General features: G+C 46.5%; 2 protein-coding genes and 1 gene segment (V, D, J or C); all 3 read right to left on the bottom strand.

Moving 5' to 3' along the window:
* Nucleotides 1-626: 626 nt before the first annotated feature.
* LOC119227808 (T cell receptor beta variable 29-1-like) lies at nucleotides 627-1413 on the bottom strand. The segment is given in 2 exon segments: nucleotides 627-1271; nucleotides 1355-1413. Coding segments are annotated over 2 exon segments (393 nt in total).
* A 340-nt stretch (nucleotides 1414-1753) lies between these two features.
* On the bottom strand, nucleotides 1754-8385 carry LOC119227990 (transmembrane protein 87A-like). The gene is made up of 20 exons (XM_037487229.2): nucleotides 8211-8385; nucleotides 7432-7498; nucleotides 7098-7195; nucleotides 6709-6825; nucleotides 6461-6508; nucleotides 6326-6373; nucleotides 5971-6088; nucleotides 5802-5863; nucleotides 5441-5624; nucleotides 5069-5168; nucleotides 4877-4970; nucleotides 4620-4691; nucleotides 4391-4499; nucleotides 4132-4190; nucleotides 3927-4030; nucleotides 3781-3857; nucleotides 3383-3447; nucleotides 3244-3296; nucleotides 3082-3112; nucleotides 1754-2967 (listed from the first exon to the last, which is right to left on the bottom strand). Exons 1-20 carry the CDS (start codon nucleotides 8319-8321, stop codon nucleotides 2926-2928), a joined length of 1659 nt encoding a protein of 552 aa, XP_037343126.1. The 5' UTR covers nucleotides 8322-8385; the 3' UTR covers nucleotides 1754-2925.
* Nucleotides 8386-16481: 8096 nt separating this feature from the next.
* Nucleotides 16482-24819, bottom strand: mthfd1b (methylenetetrahydrofolate dehydrogenase (NADP+ dependent) 1b). Its single transcript, XM_037486964.2, has 27 exons — nucleotides 24646-24819; nucleotides 22843-22927; nucleotides 22628-22687; nucleotides 22476-22529; nucleotides 22177-22313; nucleotides 21968-22068; nucleotides 21718-21854; nucleotides 21506-21617; nucleotides 21292-21419; nucleotides 21105-21202; nucleotides 20832-21005; nucleotides 20547-20683; nucleotides 20403-20449; nucleotides 20178-20285; nucleotides 20009-20083; nucleotides 19816-19918; nucleotides 19624-19700; nucleotides 19358-19498; nucleotides 19216-19284; nucleotides 19023-19134; nucleotides 18749-18888; nucleotides 18603-18644; nucleotides 18364-18464; nucleotides 18056-18233; nucleotides 17734-17841; nucleotides 17483-17635; nucleotides 16482-17034 (listed from the first exon to the last, which is right to left on the bottom strand). The coding sequence occupies exons 1-27, from the start codon at nucleotides 24681-24683 to the stop codon at nucleotides 16945-16947; spliced, it is 2805 nt and encodes a 934-aa protein (XP_037342861.2). The 5' UTR covers nucleotides 24684-24819; the 3' UTR covers nucleotides 16482-16944.
* Nucleotides 24820-24886: the final 67 nt, after the last annotated feature.

Genomic DNA, 24886 nt, shown 5'->3' with positions numbered 1-24886 from the left:
ATGGTCGGGTTGCTATAGTATATATATCCAACAAGTTTCAGGCTGGAGTCGCCCACCGGCTGCAGGTACCACAGTATAAGATTGTATGAACTGATGGAATGGGAGCAGCTGATTTCTGCCGGATCAAGAGATGTCCCAAATAGTGAAGGTGGATCCTGGTGGACCTTACTGCTCAGGGACCGACCTGCATTTAGAGAGAAACGCTGTGAGGACGCAGGCGAGGAGACAGAACAATTTGCTTTGAATTAAGAACCCACAGGAGAGGCAGAGGAGCAGCAGAGCGGTCCCGTGGGTGCTTCTGATCATGACGTCGTTACCTTTCTCAGTCTCAGCATCGACTGGCGGACTGAGGAGGAGGTGCGGGATCTCCTCAGAGGGGAGGAGGCAGGGAGGAAGTTCTGAGAGGAACAGTTCATTTCTTATTTCATCAACGAGTTGATTAAAAAATACAAGACTAATGTGAGGACTTTGTTCTGTTTTCATAATTTATTCCTGTTTGATTTAAATTATCCGTTAAAAAAAATTCAAATGTAAGGTGTTGTTCTGGAATCTGGAGATCAACGTTTAAAGATTCATCTTTAACACCAACAAAATGAATAATTGATTGATCAAAAAAATAGTGTGAGTAAATGATGAAAACATACGTTGTAAAAGAAGATTTATTTTCTTTTCAAACGGTTTGGATGAACATTTTGTCAAAAGAAACTAAATTAATTTTAAGGCTCAGGAGGCCGCGTTATGATGGCGTCCGTTTTCAGTCATTCAGAGACTGCAGGAGGTCTGATACGACTGTCAGTGTGGTTTGAGATCTAACCAGCTGCAGGTGGGGGGATGGGGGTGTGTCACATGTTCAGTCCTCCCCATCGCACCACGTGGAGCATTACTGTTCCTCGAGGTCCCTCTACAGCTCGTGAGAAGCACCGGGGGTGTTTTTGTTCAGCCGTTGAGGTTCCCTGCGTCACTGTGTTCACTCACAGCACAGAAGTACCAGCCTTTGTCTCCCGGCTGCAGCTTCTTCACCGTCAGCGTCCCGCTGGTGACATTCGGCTTGGTGGCGGAAAATTTGTCTTTGCTGAAATCTCCAAAATCGTGATCCGTGCTGGAGGTGGACGTGTACACGATCTGCTTCATGGTTTCTCCCGGCAGCTGTCGGTACCAGTACATCTGGAAGAACGCAGCCCCCTTGGTGTGGCTGCAGTCCATCGTTGCATCGACACCCTCGACCTTCCAGAGCATCGAGGTCTGGACGACGTCGCTGCCGCCTGTCAGACCTGACGGTGTGACGATAGAGGAGGCTGCTAGTGAACGTGACAATGAGTTCAATGTGCATTCAGGTGATTTCATTGTATTTTACCTGCAGTCCACAGCAAGGAGATGAACCATCTGAAGAGGCCTGGTTTATTGAGGATCATATCCATGCTGTCTGACAGAAACGGCCTCATATGGTCATTATGAGAATCTGCAGGTAGGAGGGTCTCTGTGTGATGTCAACCTATCAGCTGCATCAAAGCCTACAGGTTCAAAACTAAGAGGGTGGGGCAAGCAGTATCGGGGGTCCCCCTGCAGTACAGATTTAAACAATTTACATTCAGATGTAAGGTTTGGAGGCCTGACGTCATCTCCACAATACCAAGGAATGTGACTTCATTTGGGGGGATCATGAGACCGAGAGCAGCCCCCTCCTCAAAGATTTGCTTCTAATCCTATTATTTATTATTAGACCTTATTATTTCCCCCCCAAAAAACAATGCTGTAATGTTTCATTATAAATTTTATTTGCAGGACATACAGAAAAAGCCATACAATGTCATCATCTTCACATTACAATGCAGACATTGGGCTTTAGTCACTTTGAACTTAGTATCCTCAACAACAATATAAGAAAAACATGGATAAGGAGTTTAGAATACGCACACGTACTGCAGTAGATTGCACAAGGACGGGATGTCATTCTGCCACATGAGGCAAGATCACTTGCAGTGTGAAGGGGTGAGGCTCAAAATAATCTTAAATGCAGGGAAATTCAAATGAAATGAAATTAGCATGTACAACGTGCTGCTGAATTTGGCTGCGGGCTTTTAACAAAGAATGACACACACACTCAGTTAATCCAACGCACACTTGAATTTAGTGCATCCGTCAATTCTGTGATTCAGAAGCTGAAAGATGTTTTCACTTTTTAAAACACTATTCATGTGAGAAGCTAAATATGTTGTAATAAATATATTAAGTTACATTCTCCCACCCTGGAAAACAGTGCGTTCCAGTGAACTCAAGAAACAACACCACCCCCCCCCCCCCCCCACTTCCCCCCTCAAAAGCCCACAAATGCAGTTTCACCCTGACAACTGAGATATGCTTCAAGTATCGATGTGGCCGTTACTCCCCGTAGAGGAACAGGAAGTCGCCAGTGAGCCAGACGAGTGTTGACCCTTCCTTCGCTTTGTGTGGCCATGAGAAGTGAGCTCAGGAAATACACCCTCATTTGGTAAAAGCAACGCTTTCAGCTCCACGCCTGCTCATTCAACATTTAACGCACGCCATCATGTGACAGTTCTGTAACGCCTGTTGACAACGGCGTGTTTTTTTCTACATTTAGTTGAATGGCACAGCGCGTATCTGAAGAGTTCAAGTGTCCAGAACTGTGTGTTAAATATAATCTTATTATGCACATTAACTTGTGTGTTTCTGTTTGTACAAGGATCCGCCAAATCAACCCAACAGGCGGATTTAAAATCCATCATCAGAGGCCTGCAAATTACAAGCCTCTCTCTCTCTCTCTCTCTCTCTCTCATTACTGTGTTACATGTGACATAGAGAACAGGTTTTTTTGTTTTTTTGGTAACGAAATCACTGAGAACGCATTCATTGCTGTCTCAGTGAAATTTGCCTTCACTCTCGCATCATCTCGCATTCACTTCTCCATTACTCCATTTTGGATCTCTCCATCTTGGTTTTCAGGATTTCCTGCAAAAGACAGAGACCACAGTAGGATGTTCGGTAACGTGACTGTTACCACGAGCATTTTAAAACAGACACACACGTGACTGGACATCATGGGAAAGTAAAAGGACCCTTTACCTCTTCTTCATCCAGCATTGCAGGGAGCGCTCTGCATAGAGAGGAAAACAGAAGGTGACGGTGTGAATGCATTCATACGGTCCAGGCTCGAGTCAAACTGCATCGTAAGATGCTCTAAAACGCTTTTGGGTAATAATAGCATCGTCGGAGCGGTTTACTCACACATCAGCAACAGTCGTGGGAATGTTCTCCTCGACCCATTTCAGGTCTTCATCCTGGCAGAGACAGAACACATTATTAAATGATGTGTGTGGGTTGGGGGGGTAAACGGCTTGAGGAAGACGAACATGATTGAACAAACCTCTTTACTCAATAGTTTCTGGGAGCCATTAGAGTCAGGCTTTGATCCTCTCATCTTCATGCCCTCTACAAAAAAAGGCACATTATTAAATAATAAGATTAGAACATTGAAAGGTTAAATTCCCCTTCATTCGCTTACTCAATGTTCTCCACATATCTGACTGAACGCATTCCCATGGAGGCCTCAGGAGAAGCAGCATGCAGAAGAATCTATACTATCCATACGAGTCTCCGTGCGTTGCTATTGGCTACAATAATCAATATATTCCTCTTCATTTGACCTGTACAGCCAATCCCGTCTAGCAGCATTATTAACCCTCAGGTAACCAATACTTAATAAGTGACTAGTCCATAACCCTCGGGTGGCCTCGCATTGAAAAGCAGGAGAATGAGTCTTACCAAACGCTTCACTCAGCATTGGTTCCTTGGCCTCTTCCTCGTCATCATCTTCATCAATCAGAGGAGAATGGGAGAACCTGAGAGAAAACAATAATCATCAAACACCGAGCCGACAGAGAAGGGCTCTGAGCTCCAGCTCCACTCACCGCTGGTTGTTGGCAGAAGGCCGCAGCAGCACCATGATGACCAGCAGAATGGTGGAGAACAGGAGGCGCCAGAAGGCGTCGTCCACCCACAAGTCCCTCCAGCCCTGTGGAAAGAATAAAGAGCGATGATGATGATGATATCGGGTCGAAAGGCACAAACAACAACAACAACAGCGACCAACAACAGAAGAGGAAACAAACTGACCGTCTGGCAGTCCACCAGCTTGAAGACTCTGGTGGTCCAGATGACGACTATGATGGAAGCTGTGGACACAAGGCTCGTCTTTTGATGTCCGCGAACAACATGCACATGAAACAGCACATCGTCCCATCCAGAGGAATCACAACCCGCAGATTCTCCCATCAACACACATTCAGGAAGAGAAGTCCAGCACAAACAGGAATAGTTCTTTCTCTTCTTTCTCCCCACATCCCACGTGAAGCCCAAAGGCGCCGCTACTCACCGACGACGGAGAAGATGAGGGTGTTGGTGAAGTGCTGATACAGCGAGAGTTTCACGATGTTTCTGCGCAGCTTCAGCAGACGAGTGGTTTGAGACAGGCTGATGAAAATGTGGATCACGTCAAGGAGAACACGCTGCACACACACTCAAGTAACAACAATCGAACGGTCAAAACGTTTCTGAATATGAAAACCCTTGACTTGTCTTTGCAGGTTGGGGTTAAAGGATATCCACCACATGACGCACGAGTCAATGAGGGACAGGCTGAGGTTGGCCACGAGGGCGACCGTCCCGTAGAAACCCTGAAAAAAAAAATAACAGGAGAGGCCCAACGTGAGCCTGGAGGTCAGCAGAGGTCAAAGCGTGTGATGTCACATTAGATCAGCCTGGTTTGTATCGTTGTCGCTGGTTCTACCATGCCGCGTCTTTGTCCTACCTGCAAAACCGTCACTGTCTTCTTCACATCAAATTCGATATCGATACTTACACCCGTCACTCTTAGGACGCCTTCCACGGAGCAGAAGAGCAGGTAGAGAAGGCCGACGGCAGCCAGCCGGGGGACTGTGGTTCCTAACCGGGGCCTAAGCAAGCAGGTTCAAGAGGTCAGAGACGTGGTTGAATGGAAAGTATCAGCAGCAGGTTTTCATTTGATAATCCAATAATAAAAGTCTCCACTTACTTGACAATGCCGTATCCAAGACTGACAATGAGGACCAGGATTCGGGCCAGAGATCTTTTGAGTGCAGAAAGTAGCTCGGCAAAAATCACAGCAGCTTGAACTGTGAGGAGATTACATTACATGTAATTTAGCTGACGCCTTTATCCAAAGTGACTTTAACTCATCGCTCACATTTTGCCTGGGGGGCAATTAGGGGTTAGGTGTCTTGCTCAGGGACACTTGGATCATGGCACATGGAGCAGCCGGGATTCGAACCGCCAACCGGCTCCCAGTGCACCACGCTACTCCATGCGCCACCATCGAGATAAGAGGCGCAGACAAAAAGGTGATTATGCCCGAGTGAAGGACAAAAACAACAACAACTGAACCAACCATAGTCTCCTTTGTAATGGATGCTCTGATATTCAGAGTAAAACACAGCTTTCTCCAGCATGCCGAGGATGATGACGGCACCGATCCAGAACTGGATCCGCAGCAGGTCCCTCCAGTAGCAGGCACACCAGAAGAGCCAGAGAGCCCCGAACAGCACGTACACAATGCACATGACCATGAAGAACTGCGAGGGGCGGTGGGGAGAGAAAAAGCGTGAAAGATCAGGATAAAAGCAAACATTGACCCCTATTCCATCCACTGAGGAAGGACACAGAAAAAAAACAAGACTGTTACAGGTACATTTCCCCTGACCGTAAAGTGAGCTATTTATACAATTTGTGTAGAATTGTCTTGTACATACCATCATCAGGGGCCAGTCTGCTGGGGAAGAGTACTCATGTGGTCCCTTCATCTCAACTTTCACTGGGGAAAGAAAAAAACTTTGATTTATTTTCTGCACCTGTATATGTATCCCCTGAATAACAGTGAGCGATTCTGAAGGCGGGTTGAAGCTAATTGGCGTCCCTCACTTGTGAAAGCGAAGTTGTGCGACGCGGCTTCGGCCTCAACGCCGTGGGACAAAGGCTGCACCTTCACTATGAACAGGTACGGACTGTCCTCCCAGGCTTTGGCCGCTGCACCGATATCCTGCAGAGAATCCTAGCCGTTATGCTCCTTCCTTCCTTTATAATCTTTACGTACACACACACACACACACACACACACACTGAACTCGGCATCCGAGAACAGAGGAGCAATGAATACAAATAGAAAGTGACTGATCATTGTTGCTGTATTAAAACTGGAACAACACATAATCTCTTCTTATTGAAAGGAAAGGAGCTTGTACGGCGTTACATAAAAATAATATAGAACATGTCTTACCGGCTTGTCTGGCCAAATAAGGCTCTGATTGGAAGGGTCACTCTCAACCTAAAACAAAGGACACAGTGAGCAATGCTTCATTCAGCTTTGCCCGCTTTGAGACGTTCTGCTCAGTGAGCTTGATCAGTGACTCACATATTGGCTGGTGAGGGGCTGGTATGGGTAGAACTCTGGGTAATACACCTAAGAGAGAGGATAAAGACATGTGAATGTATACAATGCTTGAGTGACCAACAAGAACAGAGAAGCACAACACATGATTAACACGGACTGCACACATGAACCGAGGTTAAATCTCATACTCATACTGTTGACTATCCGCACTGCCCTTGTGTTAATGTGCCAATCACAGTGAGGCAACGTTTTTTCTCTCGGTCACAAACCTTCGGTGAGAAGAGGGAGGAGCAGTTGTCAAAGTAAACGTATCCCTCACTGTAGAAGCCGCTCCAGCCTTCTTTCAGCATGTGGTGCATGCCAAACATGGTAATGGCTTTGCTGTCCTGCAGAAGGACAGAGAGGGCAACACCGGTTCATTCTCAACGTTATACCCGACTGCACACGACGAAGCGTGACGTGTCTCAATCGATTCAAAATGACGGGACTTTTGTGCAGTCTTTGAAGCAAAATCTTTACAACATACATGTGACATGCATACGCGTCACATTCTCACTATTGAGCTGACCTACTATAACGGCATAGAATCGCAATAAGTCAAAAAACAGTTGCGCTCTTGTAAGCAGCCGAGCCTCAGAAGTCAAAAGCCAATACTCACGGCTGTGTTGAAGACCTCATTGTAGCAAACAGAGGAGCGCAGGTACCAGCTGATGTTGAAGGCCAGGTTTTTGTCACAAGACGCTGGGTCACCCTGGACTGCGGGGGAGATTAAAACAGAGAGGAGGTCTCGTTTATTAGGCACTAATAACACCTTCCCTTTTGGTTTTCCCCTGCTTTACAGTATTGTTTTAGCTTTAAACACATCCAACAGCGTTTTCATTCCTGTGACTCTCAACATCGTCTGTCAGACAAATCATATATATTAAAAAAAACAATACATAGTTGTATGTTAAGGGACTTGCAGGACAAGGTGAAGCGGTTAGACTACTTACACCTCATGAAAATGGTGGTGTTGCTGTACAGCGTCTTCCGAAACACGACATTGTGTTCCTCTTGTGTCTGAAAACACAACAAAGACACATTCCTTCATTCTGTGGCTGAGTCGGGACAGTTTGGAGACACTTGAGCATATCACCAAAGATCTGGATACATTTATCAGATGGGGTAAAAGGTGATAACAAGTGAGTTTTCAAGACTAGTTATGACGACATACATCAACGTGTTTCGGTTTCCCGCAGTATATTTCACTCACACAATAACGATATAAGAGTTGTTTCGGTGTTTTGCGTGTTTTGAACCGCAGCTTCGCGAGCGCATTCCGTTCCGTGCGTCGTCTTATAGAAAGGTGCCGTAAAATCAAATGTTTAATGTTTCATGTTTAACGTTAAGTCCCCGGTGGTTCGATATCACGCCCACGACACGTCTGCCTCACGCACGCGAAAACCAACCGTTGATCTCGCACACCTGCTTTTAACCCGGATTGCACGAATTCACTAGTCACGTTATCATATTGGATTCACACTAGAAAGATATAACGTAGCACTGTGGACGACGTTATGACATAGCTCACACGACATGACGGGTGCGTGTTGTGAGACAATCTAAACCAGAACTGTCTAACACGAAAAGTGTCTAAAAGAGAGAATGTACCGGAGGTGTTAGCCTAAGATGCTAGAGGCTAGTTAGCTGCCGTGGCTAACAGCTGCTGTAGAAGATGGCTGAAATAACCTGAAGAAAACACACATTCTGGAGGTGAAGCGTTAATACTGACCGAGTTGATCTCTATGTTCCATACGGAGATCTCTACCGCTTCCCCGAGACGGAAAAACAATGCAAAAAACAGGAAACATAACCAATGCGGCTGTACATCTGGCATCTTCATCTGCGCATCTACTACAAGACAGACTCGTATCCGCCTCTACGTCCGGATGCGTCCGGCTGGAGTTCACAGCGTCACCTCAAGATGGCGCCAGAAACACTCAAATCGGCGGCGCTGCCATGGGAACTAACCTAGCATGTGGCTAACGCCATAGAAGCTAAGACAAGGTATTCAATAGAGTGCTCCTCGTTACAGTATTCAATATTGAACGTTAAGAAATGTGTACTTCTACTTTCATAATACGTATAGCTACGAACATGAAGCAGCCTTTGATCATTTGTATCATTGTTAAAAAATGTATTTCACAAACGTTAGCTAGCTAATGTTAGCATGTACCAGACGTTATTTTCCTCTATTCGTCATTTAACTGTTAACTTGTTGGTCACATCAACGCGAGATGGAAGGTAGAAAAAACATTTTCCAATTCAGTAAGTAACGTTAAATACATATTTAAAATGGAGAAATCTTTTAATCCAGTTTTTTCAAATGAATTTCAAGAGCCGGGACAACTTCACATAGAAGTCAACAAAAATCATCATTGATAAGATTAATATAAAATCTAAAAGGCACTAAAATCCAAGTGGATGGAGTGTGTCCTATTTGACAAATGTATAAGTATTGGTTGGTCTTGATTTCCTGTCACTGGATCATCTTGACAAAAGTAGTTCTTAATACATTTCTGCTTCCCAGGACCATAAGAAGCAGTTAGAATCAACCGCTATACTATATCATATATATATAGTTAATCATATATTAACTATATCAGTGAGAATCACAAAGATGCAAATAAAACCAAGATGTGTCGATGTGTCTCGTGTTCAGAGAACAAAAGACAGGTGGGATATATATATATATATATATATATATATAGAAGAAGATTCTGCAAGACAGGACAGCTGCACCCTTCAAACCAGTCTCTTCTTTTGCTCTTCCACAATAAATAATGGCAAAATATGTAGGGAGAAATTCATTTGCATCGTTGTCGCGCACGCGAGGCTCACGAGGTGGCGCCAAATCACCTTTAAAGGCGAGCGCGAGACACGCGGCCCTAAAATTACATGTCATACATGTTATACATGTTATACATGTCATACATGTTATACATGTTATACATGTCATACATGTCATACATGTCATACATGATACAAATAGCATGTTTAATAATTCTCAATTCTAATCAAAACCTGATGGAGATTTATTGGAAACAGCAAAACGAAAATCACCTGCACACACGTGTGTATAACATATTATTGTAATCTGTTTGCCTGTGCACTTTATTTGATCATTTTTATATTCATTTATATTCTAGTGTTAGCCTAATTGTAAATTATTATTATTATTTTTTGTTTAATGCCATGGATGCACCAGCCACCCTGGGAAATTCCTCGTACGTCCAAATACATGTTTCTGATTCTGATTTAAATGATGTGAATTTCAAATAAGGCTATAATATGAAACAAATGTACTAAATGATATCCAAAAAAGTAGGCATTTACTATTTAACAGCATGCTTTCTATAACCAGAAGAATCTTAATCACTTCAATAACCTTTCTAAAACAAAGACGTCAACTAAATTAATATGCTTTTACGGTGCTTGGTATAAGTGACACTGATCACAATATGAGACCACAAAGATGTGTAGTTATCTCACCTCTTTGTCTGACCTTAAGCAAACTTGTTTTTATTTTTTATTCATTATATTTATTCATTTATTTTGCGGGGTCAGTGTACATTAATCCACATGTGAGCCAGAGTTAGCCAGGCAGGCTAATTTCCTTTTGCTGTCCCCGGCCAGATGTTTTTAAGGCAGTCTACAAGAAAAGAAAAAAAACTAAAAAGAAGAAGAAGAAAAAAAACTGCTCACGACAAATACCCAGCATACACAGCAAAAGCAAATAAAAGCAAAGTGTACGACGGTAGCCCCGAGCAACCATAACAGGCTGCAACACGCGGGCAGAAACAAACACACCTACAGCGGAAGCATAAACACACACACACACAAAAGAAAAGAAAAAAACATTGAGCAAGACCAATGCACGTGTGAATCGAGCACAGACAGACACACACATAAGCCCTTAGGGTTGTATTTGAAGGTGCTGTAGGTGTTTTGGGCGTAGATTCCGTTTGACGTGCCTGTCGAGGGTGAAGCTGTGAACTAGTTGTGATCTGCAAAAATTCCTGGAAGTACACAGGCAGACAACACAAACAAAAAGCATGTGATCAGCAGCATCCAGCTGCCTCCGGTGGTACGGTTGCATATTTAACTGCACATTATTTTTCATTCTTATACATTTCTGCTTCCCAGGACCCTAAAAAGCAGTAAGAATCAACCACGCCTCTAATGACATTTAACTATATCAGTGATAAGAATCACAAAGATCCAAAAAGAACAAAGATGTGTCGATGTGTCTCGTGTTCAGAGAACAAAAGACAGGTGGGATTCAATCGTTTTTCCTGTTTAACACATTTCTACTTTCCAGGACTGAGAACCAAAAGTAGTTTGAATCAACCGCGCCTCTAATAAGTCATTCAGACAGTTTTACTTACTGCTGATAACTTAAAATACAAATGCAGGACTTCATTTTTTTATCTATATATATATAAAGATACAGATTGTTTTATTGGATTCTAAACATGGACGTGGTTTGCAGGGTTGGGGGCGAAGATTCTGCAGGACAGGACAGCTGCACCCTTCAAACAGTCTCTTCTTTTGCTCTCCCACAACAAATAATGGCAAAATGTGTAGGGAGAAGTTCATTTGCGCCGTTGTGCGTTGGTGTGTTACATCGTGTGAATAAACATCAGAACCAGTCTTACTTTCTCAAGGATTAGTTTATTGAAGGTGCATTTTTTTCGTCTTCACTACAGCAGAACGGCCACTGAAACGTTCCTTCATCATTGGGCGCCTCCGGCCTCGCCGCCGCCGCGGCCTCCGCGGCCCCCGCGACCCCCGCGGCCCCCGCGGCCCCCGCGGCCCCCGTGCTCACCGTGGTCGCCGTGATCGCCGTGGCCGTGGCCGCCTTTGCCGTGTTCCTGCAAAGGATCACCACGACATGAGGAGGCCGCGTCTTCTTGAAAAAAAAAACCTCCACGATGGCTGATGGGTTTTAAGTGACGCTCCTACCTTTCCGTGGCCATCTCCCTTCTGTCAAAGACAAAAAGGGGCAATTTAATGTCACCGATGTCAACCAGTGGGGGGGGGGGGGGGGGGGGGGGCACAGGTAAGGGAGATGAAGGATGCCTTACCTTCCCATCTGGGGTCGGGGCGCCTGCTGGCGTCGTTGGGTCGCTTCCCTGCAGGGGGGAGGAAAAGCAGGTGATGAGCTTACCTGTAGTGCTCACAGGGTTAAAAAGCACTGCGAGGAAGAACAAAAAAAAAAACCACTCACCGGTTTGTCTGTGATGGAAAGAGACAAAAGCAGAGAGAAAAAGGGCGTTAACAGAAATAGAGAAAACGGTTCCAAAAGCGCTGTGACAGAAACGTAACGCTGAAAGACACTAACCAGACATCTCGTGTTGTGAACGCTGCAGTAGAAAGAATTTTCCTTGAAAAATGAACACAAGGAGAATCATTAAGTTTCATGAAATTAGGCTTTTCAAATAAGCAACGATGGTGCTGTCCCTCCACGTACCTGGTGCAGAAAGGCAACAAAGTCTTGTGTCTAGGTGTGTTCTCCCCTCTGCATTTATAGGGCATCTCATGATATGACGAATGTGGGTGTGGTGGGTTTACGCAACAAGTCACATGTTTGGAATAAGGACTGTTTGTGAGTTGTAGGACCGGTAGGATTTGGGTTCGGCCGGGAGAACTGAGGGTGATTTTGTCCTTGAGAGCCTCTGGCAGGTTCATCTCCAAACATTAAAAGGGGCGTAACCAGATAAAACTGGTTTGCACGAAAATACATGCTTTTGTTCCCTCCTGAATCATTCAAATCTTTTCTCCATTTAAACTATACTGTTTTGCTAAATATATATGACACATGTGTGATGATATGTGCAGATTTATTATAACACTTATTCAGAGTTAAATTGTTAACACTTTGAGTGTCGATTTAACACTGAAGTGATAAACACCAGCTTAGAGTTCAAATTGAATCTCAAGAGTCAATTTAACTCTCTGAAGTTAAATTTTGTCTTTGAATAAACCCCGGAATATAATATCAAACGGCATTACGGTACGTGGCCAAAAAGAATGAAGTTCATATTTAATAAAAGGATAAACTAATAAAAGTTTCCGATGTAGTTAATGAATGTGCCGTCTTATCTGGACCCTCCTTTATTACTAAAGTGCGGTGAATATTGTCCTGAGGGTGGTGCTAGTACACATGTGACTTTAAAATGGTTTGGCTATATATTAATAACCATTTGGTGTATAAATAACCAACCAGAGGAAGATTACAAAGTATTAAACACTGAAATAGTCATGTTAATACTCATATCCCCCGAGGCACAGGCCGAGGGGGTGGAGTGGCAGCTATTTATGACTCCTGCCTTTTAATAAACCTTAAACCTAAACTGGATTATAACTCATTTGAAAGTCTGACTTTCAGTCTTTCACAACCAACCTGGAAAATAATCCAGCCGGTTCTCTTTGTAATAGTGTACAGGGCCCCAGGTCCTTATTCTGAATTTTTATGTGAATTTTCACAGTTCTTAACGAGTTTGGTCCTTAAAACGGACAAGGTAATTATAGTGGGTGACTTTAACATTCATGTGGATGTCGATAACGACAGCCTTGGTACTTCATTTCTCTCTTTGCTGGAATCAATTGGTTTCTGTCAGACTGTAAACAAACCAACTCATTGTTTTAACCACACCCTCGACTTGGTTCTTGTGTATGGTATTGTGATAGAACACTTAACAATCTTTCCACAGAACCCTCTCCTGTCCGACCATTGTCTGATAACCTTTGAATTTCTACTGCCAGAATCTCCTCCTCCTGCCAAGGGTTTCTACAGTCGATGTTTATCGGACACCGCTGTAGCCTCATTTAAAGAAACCATTCCCTCTGCTCTAAGTTCAGTGTCCTGTCTCAAGATATCAGAAGACTCCTGTGAAAACTTCAGTCCGTCACAAATCGACCATCTTGTCGATACTGCCACAGGCTCTTTGAGAATGGCGCTGGACGGTATTGCTCCCCTCAAAAGAAGAATGGCAACAAGAAGGAAGTTCGCGCCTTGGTATAACTCTCAAACCCGGAACCTAAAGCAAACTGTGCGGAAACTTGAGCGGTTATGGCGTTCCACCAAATCAGAAGGATCTAGGCTAACTTGGCAAGACAGCGTTAAAACATATAAGAAGGCTCTCCGTAACGCAAGAGCATCTTATTACTCATCATTAATCGAGAAAAATAAAAACAACTCCAGGTTTCTCTTCAGCACTGTAGCCAGACTGACAGAGAGTCACAGCGCTGTCGAGCCGTGTATTCCTGTGGACCTCAGTAGTAACGACTTTATGAACTTCTTCAATAATAAGATTCTGACTATCAAAGAGAAAATTGATGGTCTACTACCCCCAACCGGAGCCAACCCGTCCGCGGATGTAGGATCCTTGGATGCAGCCGTGGGCCCTGATACCTACTTGGATGGTTTCTCTTCCATCAACCTTGATCAACTGACTTCTACAATTTTGAAATCCAACTCTTCCACTTGTCTCCTGGATCCGATTCCAACTAAGCTGCTTAAGGAAGTTTTTCCGTTAATTAGCACATCCCTACTGGATATTATGAATCTGTCTTTGTTGACAGGACATGTACCACAGTCCTTCAAGGTAGCTGTAATTAAACCTCTTCTGAAGAAACCTACCCTACCTCCAGAGGTGTTGGCTAACTACAGACCCATCTCTAATCTTCCCTTCCTCGCTAAGATCCTGGAGAAATCTGTCGCGAATCAATTATGTGACTTTCTACAAAACAATGCTTTGTTCGAGGATTTCCAGTCAGGATTTCGAATGCATCACAGCACAGAAACGGCACTGGTGAAAATTACAAATGATCTTCTACTTGCATCGGACCAAGGACTTGTATCTTTTCTTGTATTGCTGGACCTCAGTGCTGCATTTGACACCATCGATCACCGTATCCTGCTGCAGAGACTGGAACACTTGATTGGCATCAAAGGAACTGCACTCAGCTGGTTTAAATCTTATTTATCGGATCGATCCCAGTTTGTGTTTGTGAACGGTGAATCATCGAGGACCACGAATGTTGGTCACGGAGTCCCACAAGGTTCTGTGCTTGGACCGATTCTATTTACCCTGTACATGCTTCCTTTGGGCGACGTTATCAGAAAACACCGCATAAACTTCCATTGTTATGCAGACGATACTCAACTGTATCTATCGATCAAGCCAGAAGACACCAACCAACTTGTTAGACTTCAGGACTGTCTTGGAGACATCAAAACTTGGATGACCTGCAACTTCCTGATGTTAAACTCGGAAAAAACGGAAGTTATCATGATAGGCCCAGAGCGCCTTCGAAGTCAGCTGTCACGTGATACAGTCTCTATGGATGGAATTGCTCTGGTATCCAACAGCACCGTCAGAAATCTTGGAGTTCTCTTCGACCAGGATATGTCCTTCAACTCTCATATAAAGAAGACTTCAAGGACTGCCTTTTTTCATCTACGGAATATATCAAAAATCAGGAACTTCCTGTCTCAAAGTGATGCAGAAAAACTAGTTCATGCATTTGTTACTTCTAGACTGGATTACTGTAATTCTTTGTTATCAGGCTGCTCTTGTAAATCGCTTAAACCTCTCCAACTGATTCAGAATGCTGCAGCACGTGTATTAACAAGAACTAAGAAATGGGATCATATAACTCCTGTATTAACTTCTCTGCACTGGCTTCCTGTTAAATCAAGAATAGAATTTAAGGTACTTCTCCTCACCTACAAGGCACTTGCTGGTGAGGCACCGTCTTATCTTAAAGAGCTTGTTACACCGTATTGTCCTACAAGGCATCTACGCTCCATAGATGCTGGGCTACTTGTGGTTCCTAGAGTTTTAAAAAGTAGGATGGGGGCCAGAGCCTTCAGTTATCAAGCTCCTCTTTTGTGGAACCAGCTTCCACTTTCAGTCCGGGGGGCAGACTCGGTCAGTTCATTTAAGATAAAGCTTAAAACGTTCCTCTTTGATATTGCTTATAGTTAGGGCTGGCTCAGGTTAGCCTGGACCAGCCCTTAGTTAAGCTGCTCTAGGCTTAGACTGCCGGGGGACTTCTTAGGACACACCGAGCCCCTCTCTCACTCTCACTCTCTCCTCCCACAATCATCCATGCTTTATTAATGTACATCACTAATTAAGCTTCTTTCCGGGAGTTTTTTGTGCTTTCTCGCCTAGCAGGTCTCCGTGGATCATAGTTTCGTGCGGACCCCGGTTCTGACTCCTGGCTCATGGCTCTGCTGACACCTGCTGCTGCCATCATCATTACTTTAAATATGATTCATATTACTGTCATCAAAAACCAACATCTTTCTGCTCTCCCTCCCCACAGAAGCCTCTGTGGATGGTGGTTCGATCTGATGGAGGTTGTCCCTGCAGTGGTCCTGCCGTACACCTCTTCTGCTACTTGCAATTACTTGTATCATTTCAGTTAGAGAAATTGAATGTATTGTACATCTTTTACATTGTTGATTCTGTACACATGACATCCATTGCAGTCTGTCCATCCCGGGAGAGGGATCCCTCCTCTGACGTTCTCCCTAAGGTTTCTTCCCTTTTTTCCCCATTGAAGGGTTTTTTCATATTTTGGGGAGTTTTTCCTGTGCCGATGTGAGGGTTTCGGGACAGAGGATGTTGCATGTGTACAGACTGTAAAGCCCTCTGAGGCAAATTTGTAATTTGCGATTTTGGGCTATACAAAATAAAATGAATTGAATTGAATTGAAATACAATAAAAAAAGCAGGAAATCTGGACAGAGTTCATCGTCCTGCTGGTCTGAGGGAATAATTAAACTAATATTAATTACAGGGAAAAGCACAAAAGTGAGCAAGTAATGAGCCTCAACTAGTAACTTTAGATAAACCCAAAAAACGCCTCACAAAAAAAATGTTTAGTGTGCAAACTTTCCATTAAGGCCTTTATTTGACCTTTTGTGACAGAAACGATGAAACTCCAAATTTACAAGTTCATGGTTTATACAGAAATGAAAAGACTCATTTTGTGAGGGAGCTTTATTTTCATGTTCAGTCGTTGTTGATTTATGGGATGCATAAATATATGAATCCCAAAGGCACACAAACACAATTGTTCATGACAGTGATGCAGTCACTCTTACAATCTTATTGTCATTGACGTACAGCGAAAATGTAACGGAGAGAACTGTCAATAGCACACATTAAGAAGTCTATCAGTACATTTTTTTTAAATTAAATGTAAGTTTCTTGATTTGTCCATTCCATGGGAAAACAAATAAATTACTTCCAGATGTCAGAATGAAAATCCCAAAACAAGCTCATGGTGTTCCCAGGTAACAGTGAATCACATTTCATAAAGGCTCAGTGGGGGAAGGAGGGGCATTGGGTCAATACGTGGGGGGGGGTCAACAAGGGCCCGACCTGAACACCTGTAGAGGCCCACTACCGGTTTGTACGTTTAGAACAGCTTCCTGGCCATCGGCTTCAGAAGAGTCCGTTGACCTGTTCGGTCTCAGGGTCCAGGTCGATGTCGTAGAAACAGGGCCTGGTGGGCAGCCCGGGGATCGTGGGCATCTAGCAGGAAAAGCAAAAAAAAAAACAGTTGTTATGACTCATTTTAGTGAAAGGGAACGCCCCGAATGGCCTTCGGTGTGTAACCGGGGGGGGGGGGGGGAGGAGCCCAACGATGGGCCTCAATACGCAGGTTTGAAGCTTAGGCTTCAACAGGAATGTTCCCTTGCCGACAAATGGTAACAAAAGGAATTCAGCAATTTGCTTCCAGTGGTTCAAGATCAACACTCGCACGCCGCTTTGCACCAACTGATCACTGCGGCCTGCGAGGGTGAGGTCATGCGTTTCAATAAAAACCATCGGCGCCGGGTTGGGTTGTTAAGTCGCACTTCATCCTAAACGCACAATTACAGCCTTCTAAGAATGACAGCTGAATGTGGAACATCCAGTCACGTTGCTGCGAGCCCGCCAGGAGCCCCTCCCAGGCGCCGGCCCGGTTTGAAAAGCTTACCGTGCCGACCAGCGGGAACAAGAACCCGGAGCCCACGCTGGCCCGGATGTCTCTGATGGGCAGGATGAACCCTGTGGGCACGCCCTTCTTGTCCGCCTCGTGGGACAGCGACAGGTGAGTCTTCGCCATGCAGATCGGCAGCTTGCTAAACCCCTGGGGGGGGGGGAAGACAGGAAATGTGTCAGAAGGTTTACAAAAAAAAAAAAGGTTTCCACGAAAATCATCTGCCCAAAAATAGCTTTGGCTCTGACCTGTTTGGTGTAGAGCTCCACCTTGTGTTGAGCCTCGGGGAGAAGCTCAATGTCATCGGCTCCGTAAATCTTCTGTGCGATTATTCGAATCTTATCAGCAATGGGGAGCTGGATGGGAATTAAAAATAACAATAAAATGGGTATGTTGGCCCAATAAGGCCAACCGGACAAATGTAGCACATTCTCAGTGCTGGAGTTAATACGATGTTGCACATTTTTGTTACTTTTCACTTGTAATGCATGTAATGAAACGTATTCATTTCATCTTCAGTGAACAACATTTTTAATCCACTTTACAGTCGGATCGAATGACGAGCCGCACCTCCAGGTCGTAGAGGAACTTGAACTCGCTGGGGGCCTCGGAGGCCCTCTGCACAGCCTGCCCCAGGGCCACGGCGCCGGCTCCGCCCTCGGCCCAGTGGGAGCAGCGCACGGCGTCGAAGGCCCCGGCGTCCTTGGCCACGCGGCAGACCAGGTCGAGCTCCGCCCCGGTGTCCGTCCTGCAGGGGGGGGGGGGGGGGGTCGGAGCGACATTCAAGACACACGGCGTGGGAAATACGGCAGATTGACCGCCGCGTCCCAGCTGGGCTCGTTTTGGTCCGACGCTGCGTCGCCTTCCCTCACACTCACTTGAAAGCGTTAACGGCCACGACCACCGGCACGCCGAAGTGCTGCGCGTTCTCGATCTGCTTCCTCATGTTGCTGCAGCCCTTCTCCAGCAGCTCAAGGTTCTGCGTGCAGACAAATACGAGTGAGCAGACTTTTAAATGTGCTTAAGAGAAGAAAGAAGAGGCAGTGCTGCTTTAATACAGATACTCATGTTGGGTTTTCTTTGTACTTAAAACAACACACAATCAGTTATACATTACCTCCTCGATGTATTCTTTCGGCAGCGGCATCCCAGCGGTGACCTGAACAAAACAATTAATATAAATATCCAGATCAAAAATGACCTTTATTAACTGTCTCTTTAGTTAGTTATTAGGATTAAGGAGGGGAAGTCAAGCAAACGCACCGTCTGTCCTCCTCCGTGCATCTTCAGGGCTCGAACCGTGGCCACCAGCACCACCACGTGGGGCCTCAGGCCCGAGTAGCGGCACTTGATGTTGAAGAACTTCTCCATGCCGATGTCGGCGCCGAAGCCGGCCTCCGTCACTGTCGCGCAGAAGTGAGACAGGGATGCGAGACAAAGACATCGGTCACCCGAGCGGCAGCTGCCATGTCCTTAAATCGTGTGACAGGTGTCGCTCCGTCACTTGTGCTGAGCCATCTCCTCAGCTCCACCTTACCCACAAAGCCCTCGGGTCCGACCAGCTTCAAAGCGATTTTATCGGCCAGGATGGAGGAGTTGCCGTGGGCGATGTTGGCGAACGGGCCGGCGTGGACGAACACGGGCGTTCCCTGTGGTCACAGACGCACAACCGGGAGGTCAACGCCGTCATCGGAAGGAATACGGATGAGCGTGTTGTTTTTAAAACCCACCTCCAAGGTCTGCATCAGGTTTGGCTTGATGGCGTCTTTCATCAGCACAGCCAGAGCGCCGCTCACGCCCTACAGAGTAAACAGGGGTGAGCCATAGGAACCCCCGGTCGCCATAGTGACCGTGAGGCTCCGGACCACTGACCAGGTCCTCGGTGGTGATGGGCACGCCGCCGCGGCTGGTGGCCACCACCATCCTGGCCAGACGCTGACGCATGTCCTGCAGGCTGCTGGTGAGGGCGAGCACCGCCATGATCTCACTGGCCACCGTGATGTCAAACTGGGCCTGGAGGACAGAAAGCAATGCAGCAAACTGGACTCCGAGAGGGAAACGCATCAGAAATACACATTGCTCTCACGGTAACATACGTTCATTCTAGTAACAAACACATGTGGTTATACGCCCTTCACCTCTCTGGTGTGGCCCTTTTCAGTTGGCGACTGGCCGATCGTGATCTTCCTCAGGAACCGATCGTTGGTATCCAACACTAAAAAGGTGGCACACGGGGATCAATGCACTCACAATGGCTGAAAGAGGCCCGCGAAAAACGCAGCGGTCATCGGGGGGGGGGGGGGGTTAAGGGACGTCTCGGGCGTTCACACCTCTTTGCCAGGTGACGGAGCTCGGTTCCATGTCCAGGCGGGCAAAGCGGGTGACCTCTTCCTCCGTCAGTGTGGAGGGGTCCGTCTTTTCGATGCCCAGTTTCTGAACAAACACCAACAAAAACCGGACCGTAACTCAACCTGCGGCGCGAGTCGAGGCGACGAGACGAGACGAGGCGGCGCGATCACTAACTTTCAGTCTGTTGATCTGGACGGGGGAGAACTTCCTCTCTCCTCCGATGAGCGGCACCAAGCGGTTATACAGAGCCTGAGGGCGCACACAGGGAGCCAGACGATGGTCACAATCAATTAAGTCATTGTTTTTGTTTTTTTAAAAGCACAGACTCATTAGTAGCACCCACTTTGTCGGTTTGGGTCGACTCGTGGAACATGCGAGCATCGACGGCGGCGGCCACCAGGTTGTTGGCGGCCGTGATGGCGTGAATGTCCCCGGTGAGATGGAGGTTGAACTAAAGCGACACGGAGGGGGGGGGGGGGGGGGGGGGATTAAAAAGCAGTTTCTCCACAGCGCAATTTTGGCAGCCTGGTTTTTTCCCCCCCAAAAACGTGTCACTGCACTGTTGTACCTCCTCCATCGGAATGACTTGAGAATATCCGCCTCCTGCAGCGCCGCCTGTAGGCAGGAGACAAAACCGCGGGTAAATACACACACTCAGGACAGCATGCAGACCTGTGACACACAACAACAACAACAACAACAAAAAAATCACCTTTAATGCCGAAGGTGGGCCCCTGAGAAGGCTGTCGGACACAAGCAAACACGTTGAGCTTCATTTGGGCTCCGAGGGCCTGGACCAGGCCGATGGTGGTGGTGCTTTTTCCTTCACCCAGGGGGGTGGGTGTAATACTGCAGACAGAAGAAAATTAAAAATCACACCAGCATGGAACATACCCGTCAGGAGATTAACAAATGATCTTTGCAAAAAGCTGCTGCTGCTGCTGCTTGGCACGATGAGGTTTGAAGGCAGAGGGAGCTGAAGAGCTGAAGGCCTTACCCAGTGACCACCACGTATTTGCCGTCTGGCTGGGCCTGCAGCCGTTTGATGATGCTCAGCTGGACCTTGGCCTTCGTCTGGCCATAGAGCTCCACCTCGTCGGACAGGAGGCCCACCTCTCTGGCCAGGCGCCCGATGGGCTTCGGCACGCAGGAGCGAGAAATCACGATGTCGCTGTTGGGAGTGTGGAAGAACAGCGTGAGGCGGCGGGGGGGGGGGGGGGGGGGGGGGGGGGGTTGACGAGCGGAGCGATTGGCCGACGAGGAGACAAACCTCGGGACGGGCATCTGGAGGTTGAGTTTGGTGTAGGAAATGCTCCACTTCCCCGGGCGGTGGCTCTCCAGGAAACGTTTCGCACTCAGCACCGTGTTCTACACAAACAGGACAGTCGCTCCATCACCTTCTGGTCCACCGTAACGCGGAGAGCTTGGGTTTTTTTTGGTAATCAAATGGACCTTACCGCCATCAGCATGGCCACCGTCATGGGTCCCACGCCGCCGGGCACCGGGGTGATGAAGCCAGCCCGCTCCCTGGCTGAGGCGTAGTCGACATCCCCCACCACCCGCTTGCCATTCGGTTTGGTCTCGTCTGTAAGGCCCAACGAGAAAACACGTCACACCGATGGACTCGTTGACCAACCGCGGCGCCACGACCTGCGCGGACTGAAGAGCCACCTGGGACGTGGTTGATGCCACAGTCGATGACCACTGCCCCCTTCTTGATCCACTCTCCTTTCACCATCTCCGCCTTCCCGATGCCGACAACCAGGATGTCCGCCTTGCTCACCTGGTCATGGATGAAAGAACAGCGAGAGAGCTCGTGGACATTCCCTCGCCGCGGCGGCAGCGGAGATCCGCGGCTCGCCAGAAGTGGCCGAGCTGGTTACCTCTCCGGGGAGATCCACGGTCTTGGAGTGGCAGGTGGTGACGGTGGCGTTGTTCCACAGCAGCAGGTCGTGCATCGGCGCGCCCACGATCTTGCTGCGGCCGATCACCACAGCGCTCTTCCCCGCCACAGACACACCTGTGGAGAAGTGATCCGTCCATTGATTCATACCGTTCGTATCTAATTATTTTGTGTTGTTTTGTTTTTTTAACTTACCAACAGGGGGTGGGTTGGGGGGGGGCGGCACTTACCGGTCTGTCTGATCAACTCCATGCAGCCGTTTGGCGTGCAGGGGATGAAGCAGTCGCCCAGGTCCCCGCGAGACAGCTTCCCTGCATTGATGCTGGTCAGCCTGGAAACATCTCAAATTAAAAAGGCTCCTCAAAACACTGAAACGACTCAAGAGATTTAAACCAGGAACAAAAAGGCGGGCGGTCTTCAAGCGTCTGTCTGTACCCACCCGTCTACGTCCTTCTCCGGCGCCACGGCGTTGGTGACCTTCTCCGTGTCGATCTTATGGATGGAGTCCAAGGGCAGCTGCACGATGAGGCCGTGGATGGACGAGTTCTCGTTCACCTCTGTGATGCTGTGAAGAACCTGCGGACAGGCAACAACACAGCCTTTAACCTTTTAGCTACGTTCAGTTTGACATTTGCCCCCGGGTTTAAACCTCGTTTTGTTGCAGCCCTGAATCCCAAAGCTTTACCCCCATCTTACTGCACTGGTTTAAGCACACAAACACTTTGTGTCCATTCTCACCTCCTCCTCCGTTGCGCTCTCGGGAAGTCTCATATGTGTGGCGTTTATTCCAATCTGTACAAGAAAGAAAAACACAGTGAGGAGTGACGATGACAATTGTATCACAGTGGGACCGAGGTGATCCAACTGCAATGTATCGTTCTTCTTTTCACCTCCGCTGCGGCCTTCAACTTCATGCTGATGTACAGATTTGAATCATCACGGTCTCCAACCTGCAAAGGACACGTAGGATATGAAGGAAAGGGGCCTTTTAGAGAGACACACACATGAGACGTGTGACCTTCTCCAGGGGAAGGCCACGAGGAAGCAACACGGCAAAAATCAGCCAACAATGTGCTACTCCAGCTACTTCCAATCTCGGGCGTACCTGTAAAACCACTAGACCGGGTCTGAAGTTTGGGTCCTGAAGCCTCATCTGCTCCACGTCCGTCTTTAGACGCTCCCTCACCTGCCTGAGAACACGAGATAAAAACACAACTGGGTGTTTACAACTGGCCTTCTCATTGGGAAGAATTTCCCTTGGTCGTTAAGCTTCACGCTCCATGCAGAGTGAAGTCATCACAGAGTCGGTTGAGGAGAGATCATAATCTCTGCTTTCGATTAATGATTTGGAGTTTTATCTGTCCCCACAAATCTATGTAGGTTACACAAAAGGACCTACTGGACTTTAACTCCCACCAATCAAACTCTATTTTACTATCAAGCTTGTCTGTCTACACAAAGCTCAAATGTGGCACAATCATCACACAATAAATGAAACGACAGGATCGGCTTCATTGATCTCATCCACTGTTTTCCTAAAAGCTCTAAAAATGACAATTATATTTAAATACCTCAGACCTCGATTGAAACATGAACAGACCATGTGATTACTATTGATTTGTATAACTACCTTTTGAAATCACTCGAGTGTGTTTTTGCACCAGTTAACTTAAAAAAATGTGTGTTTTAAATTGCAGAAGATTTTGTCCAAATATCCATTATTCTCTTATAGCCTTGTTAACCCAAATCCCTGAATTGTGTCTTGAAGCCGCATTTAAATGAGCAGGCATTTATTTCAATGGCAATAAAATCTTGAGAAGGAAGATCAGGACAAAATAAATATTTAAATGACCATGATGCAAATAACGTAAAAATCTACTTGGGTCACTGCTATTTGGGTCAAATATTTTACTAATAGCCTGCACAATGCTGCTTATTATCTACTCACAAAAGGAGGCCTGAGCAACTGGAAGCGATCAGTATAAATCATCATTCCCAGGCAGAACGGCCCTGCTTTGATTCTCCCCCCCCCCTCTCAATAATTCGTTCATGTGTCAGCTGTTATCAAGCTTCCTTCTAAAGGCTGAGCAGATCTGTAAATCAAATGATCTATAATGAGTTCTGCGAGGGGTAGTTAACAGGAGGCAGCAAGTCACGTCTCGTGACAAACACATGCACTTAAATTAAAGTTCTGGGCTCATTGATTCTCCCAATACTGCGTTCATACACGACATTTCGATTCATCCAAACTTCGGACTAACATCACAAACAGATTTGCAGACTACACTCAAATATTTTTTTTAAAAGGGGGATACATGCAGGATTTTTCACGAGTGGTGGTGTGTGTCAGCCTCAATGATTTTAGTCCACTGGACCAATAGGGCAAAGACCACATCGCACCACCACCACCACTGCTGCTCCTTACATAACGCCGCGGGGCTCTGCAACCATTGCGGATTATCCCCGATCACAATGCGACACAAGTCGGTGCATCTGGTGTCAACTCGTCAGATCCAATGTACATAATTGTCAGAAACCAAACGCTCCACGCAACGTGAGAGAAGAGAGCCCACTGGGGCTCAGCATCGCGCAACTATGACGTAACACGAACAACTGCCGGCAACTCTAAACCTCCTTCACGCGGGGCGCATGACATTCAGAGATTTAACATAAACTGCCAAGTTAAGAAATACGCTTTGCCGAGTATGGCGTTCCCTGCATTATCACGTAACGCGAGTTGTTCGTGAGCAAAGTGACGTTAACCTTAGTTATTAAGCAACCGTTAACTTAGAGGGCTGGTTAGCTGACTCGTTAGCCAGAGCACGCTTCCTCGGAGCCGATGCACACCTCACGTTATTTGACTGTACATCCATTAAGACAAATATGGATAATAAAATATGACACTTACGCTGAAACTTCTTTCCCGGATATGATTTGGGCAGACATGTTCAGGTCTTGGTGGTCCGTGCTCAAAGGTTCTGGTGACTCCTGCACACGTTGACTGAATAGAAGAGTGGCGCGAGGAGGATCGCGAAAAACTCACGTTTGTTCAAACGTAAAACGAGTCACGCAAGTTACGTCCTGTCCCCCCAGAACGTAACTTGCGTGAGCGTGGCTACTAACAAACTGTCAACTTTGACGACCAATCA

Source organism: Pungitius pungitius, chromosome 14, assembly GCF_949316345.1.
Source record: "Pungitius pungitius chromosome 14, fPunPun2.1, whole genome shotgun sequence".
In the NCBI taxonomy this organism is placed as follows: domain Eukaryota; kingdom Metazoa; phylum Chordata; class Actinopteri; order Perciformes; family Gasterosteidae; genus Pungitius; species Pungitius pungitius.
Note: the sequence above shows the minus strand (reverse complement) of the source record. Positions and strands in the feature narration are given on the sequence as shown.

Coding starts and splice junctions, on each gene's coding strand:
- LOC119227990 (XM_037487229.2), bottom strand. CDS start 8,321: ATGAAGATGCCAGATGTACAGCCGCATTGGTTATGTTTCCTGTTTTTT. Junction 6,374..6,460: donor AGCCCCTCACCAGCCAATAT/GTGAGTCACTGA, acceptor CCTTTGTTTTAG/GTTGAGAGTGACCCTTCCAA. Junction 4,500..4,619: donor ACTCGTGCGTCATGTGGTGG/ATATCCTTTAAC, acceptor GACGTGATCCAC/ATTTTCATCAGCCTGTCTCA.
- mthfd1b (XM_037486964.2), bottom strand. CDS start 24,683: ATGTCTGCCCAAATCATATCCGGGAAAGAAGTTTCAGC. Junction 19,919..20,008: donor TCCAGATCAACAGACTGAAA/GTTAGTGATCGC, acceptor GTGTTTGTTCAG/AAACTGGGCATCGAAAAGAC. Junction 17,842..18,055: donor AGTTCCTCTACGACCTGGAG/GTGCGGCTCGTC, acceptor ATTCCCATCCAG/CTCCCCATTGCTGATAAGAT.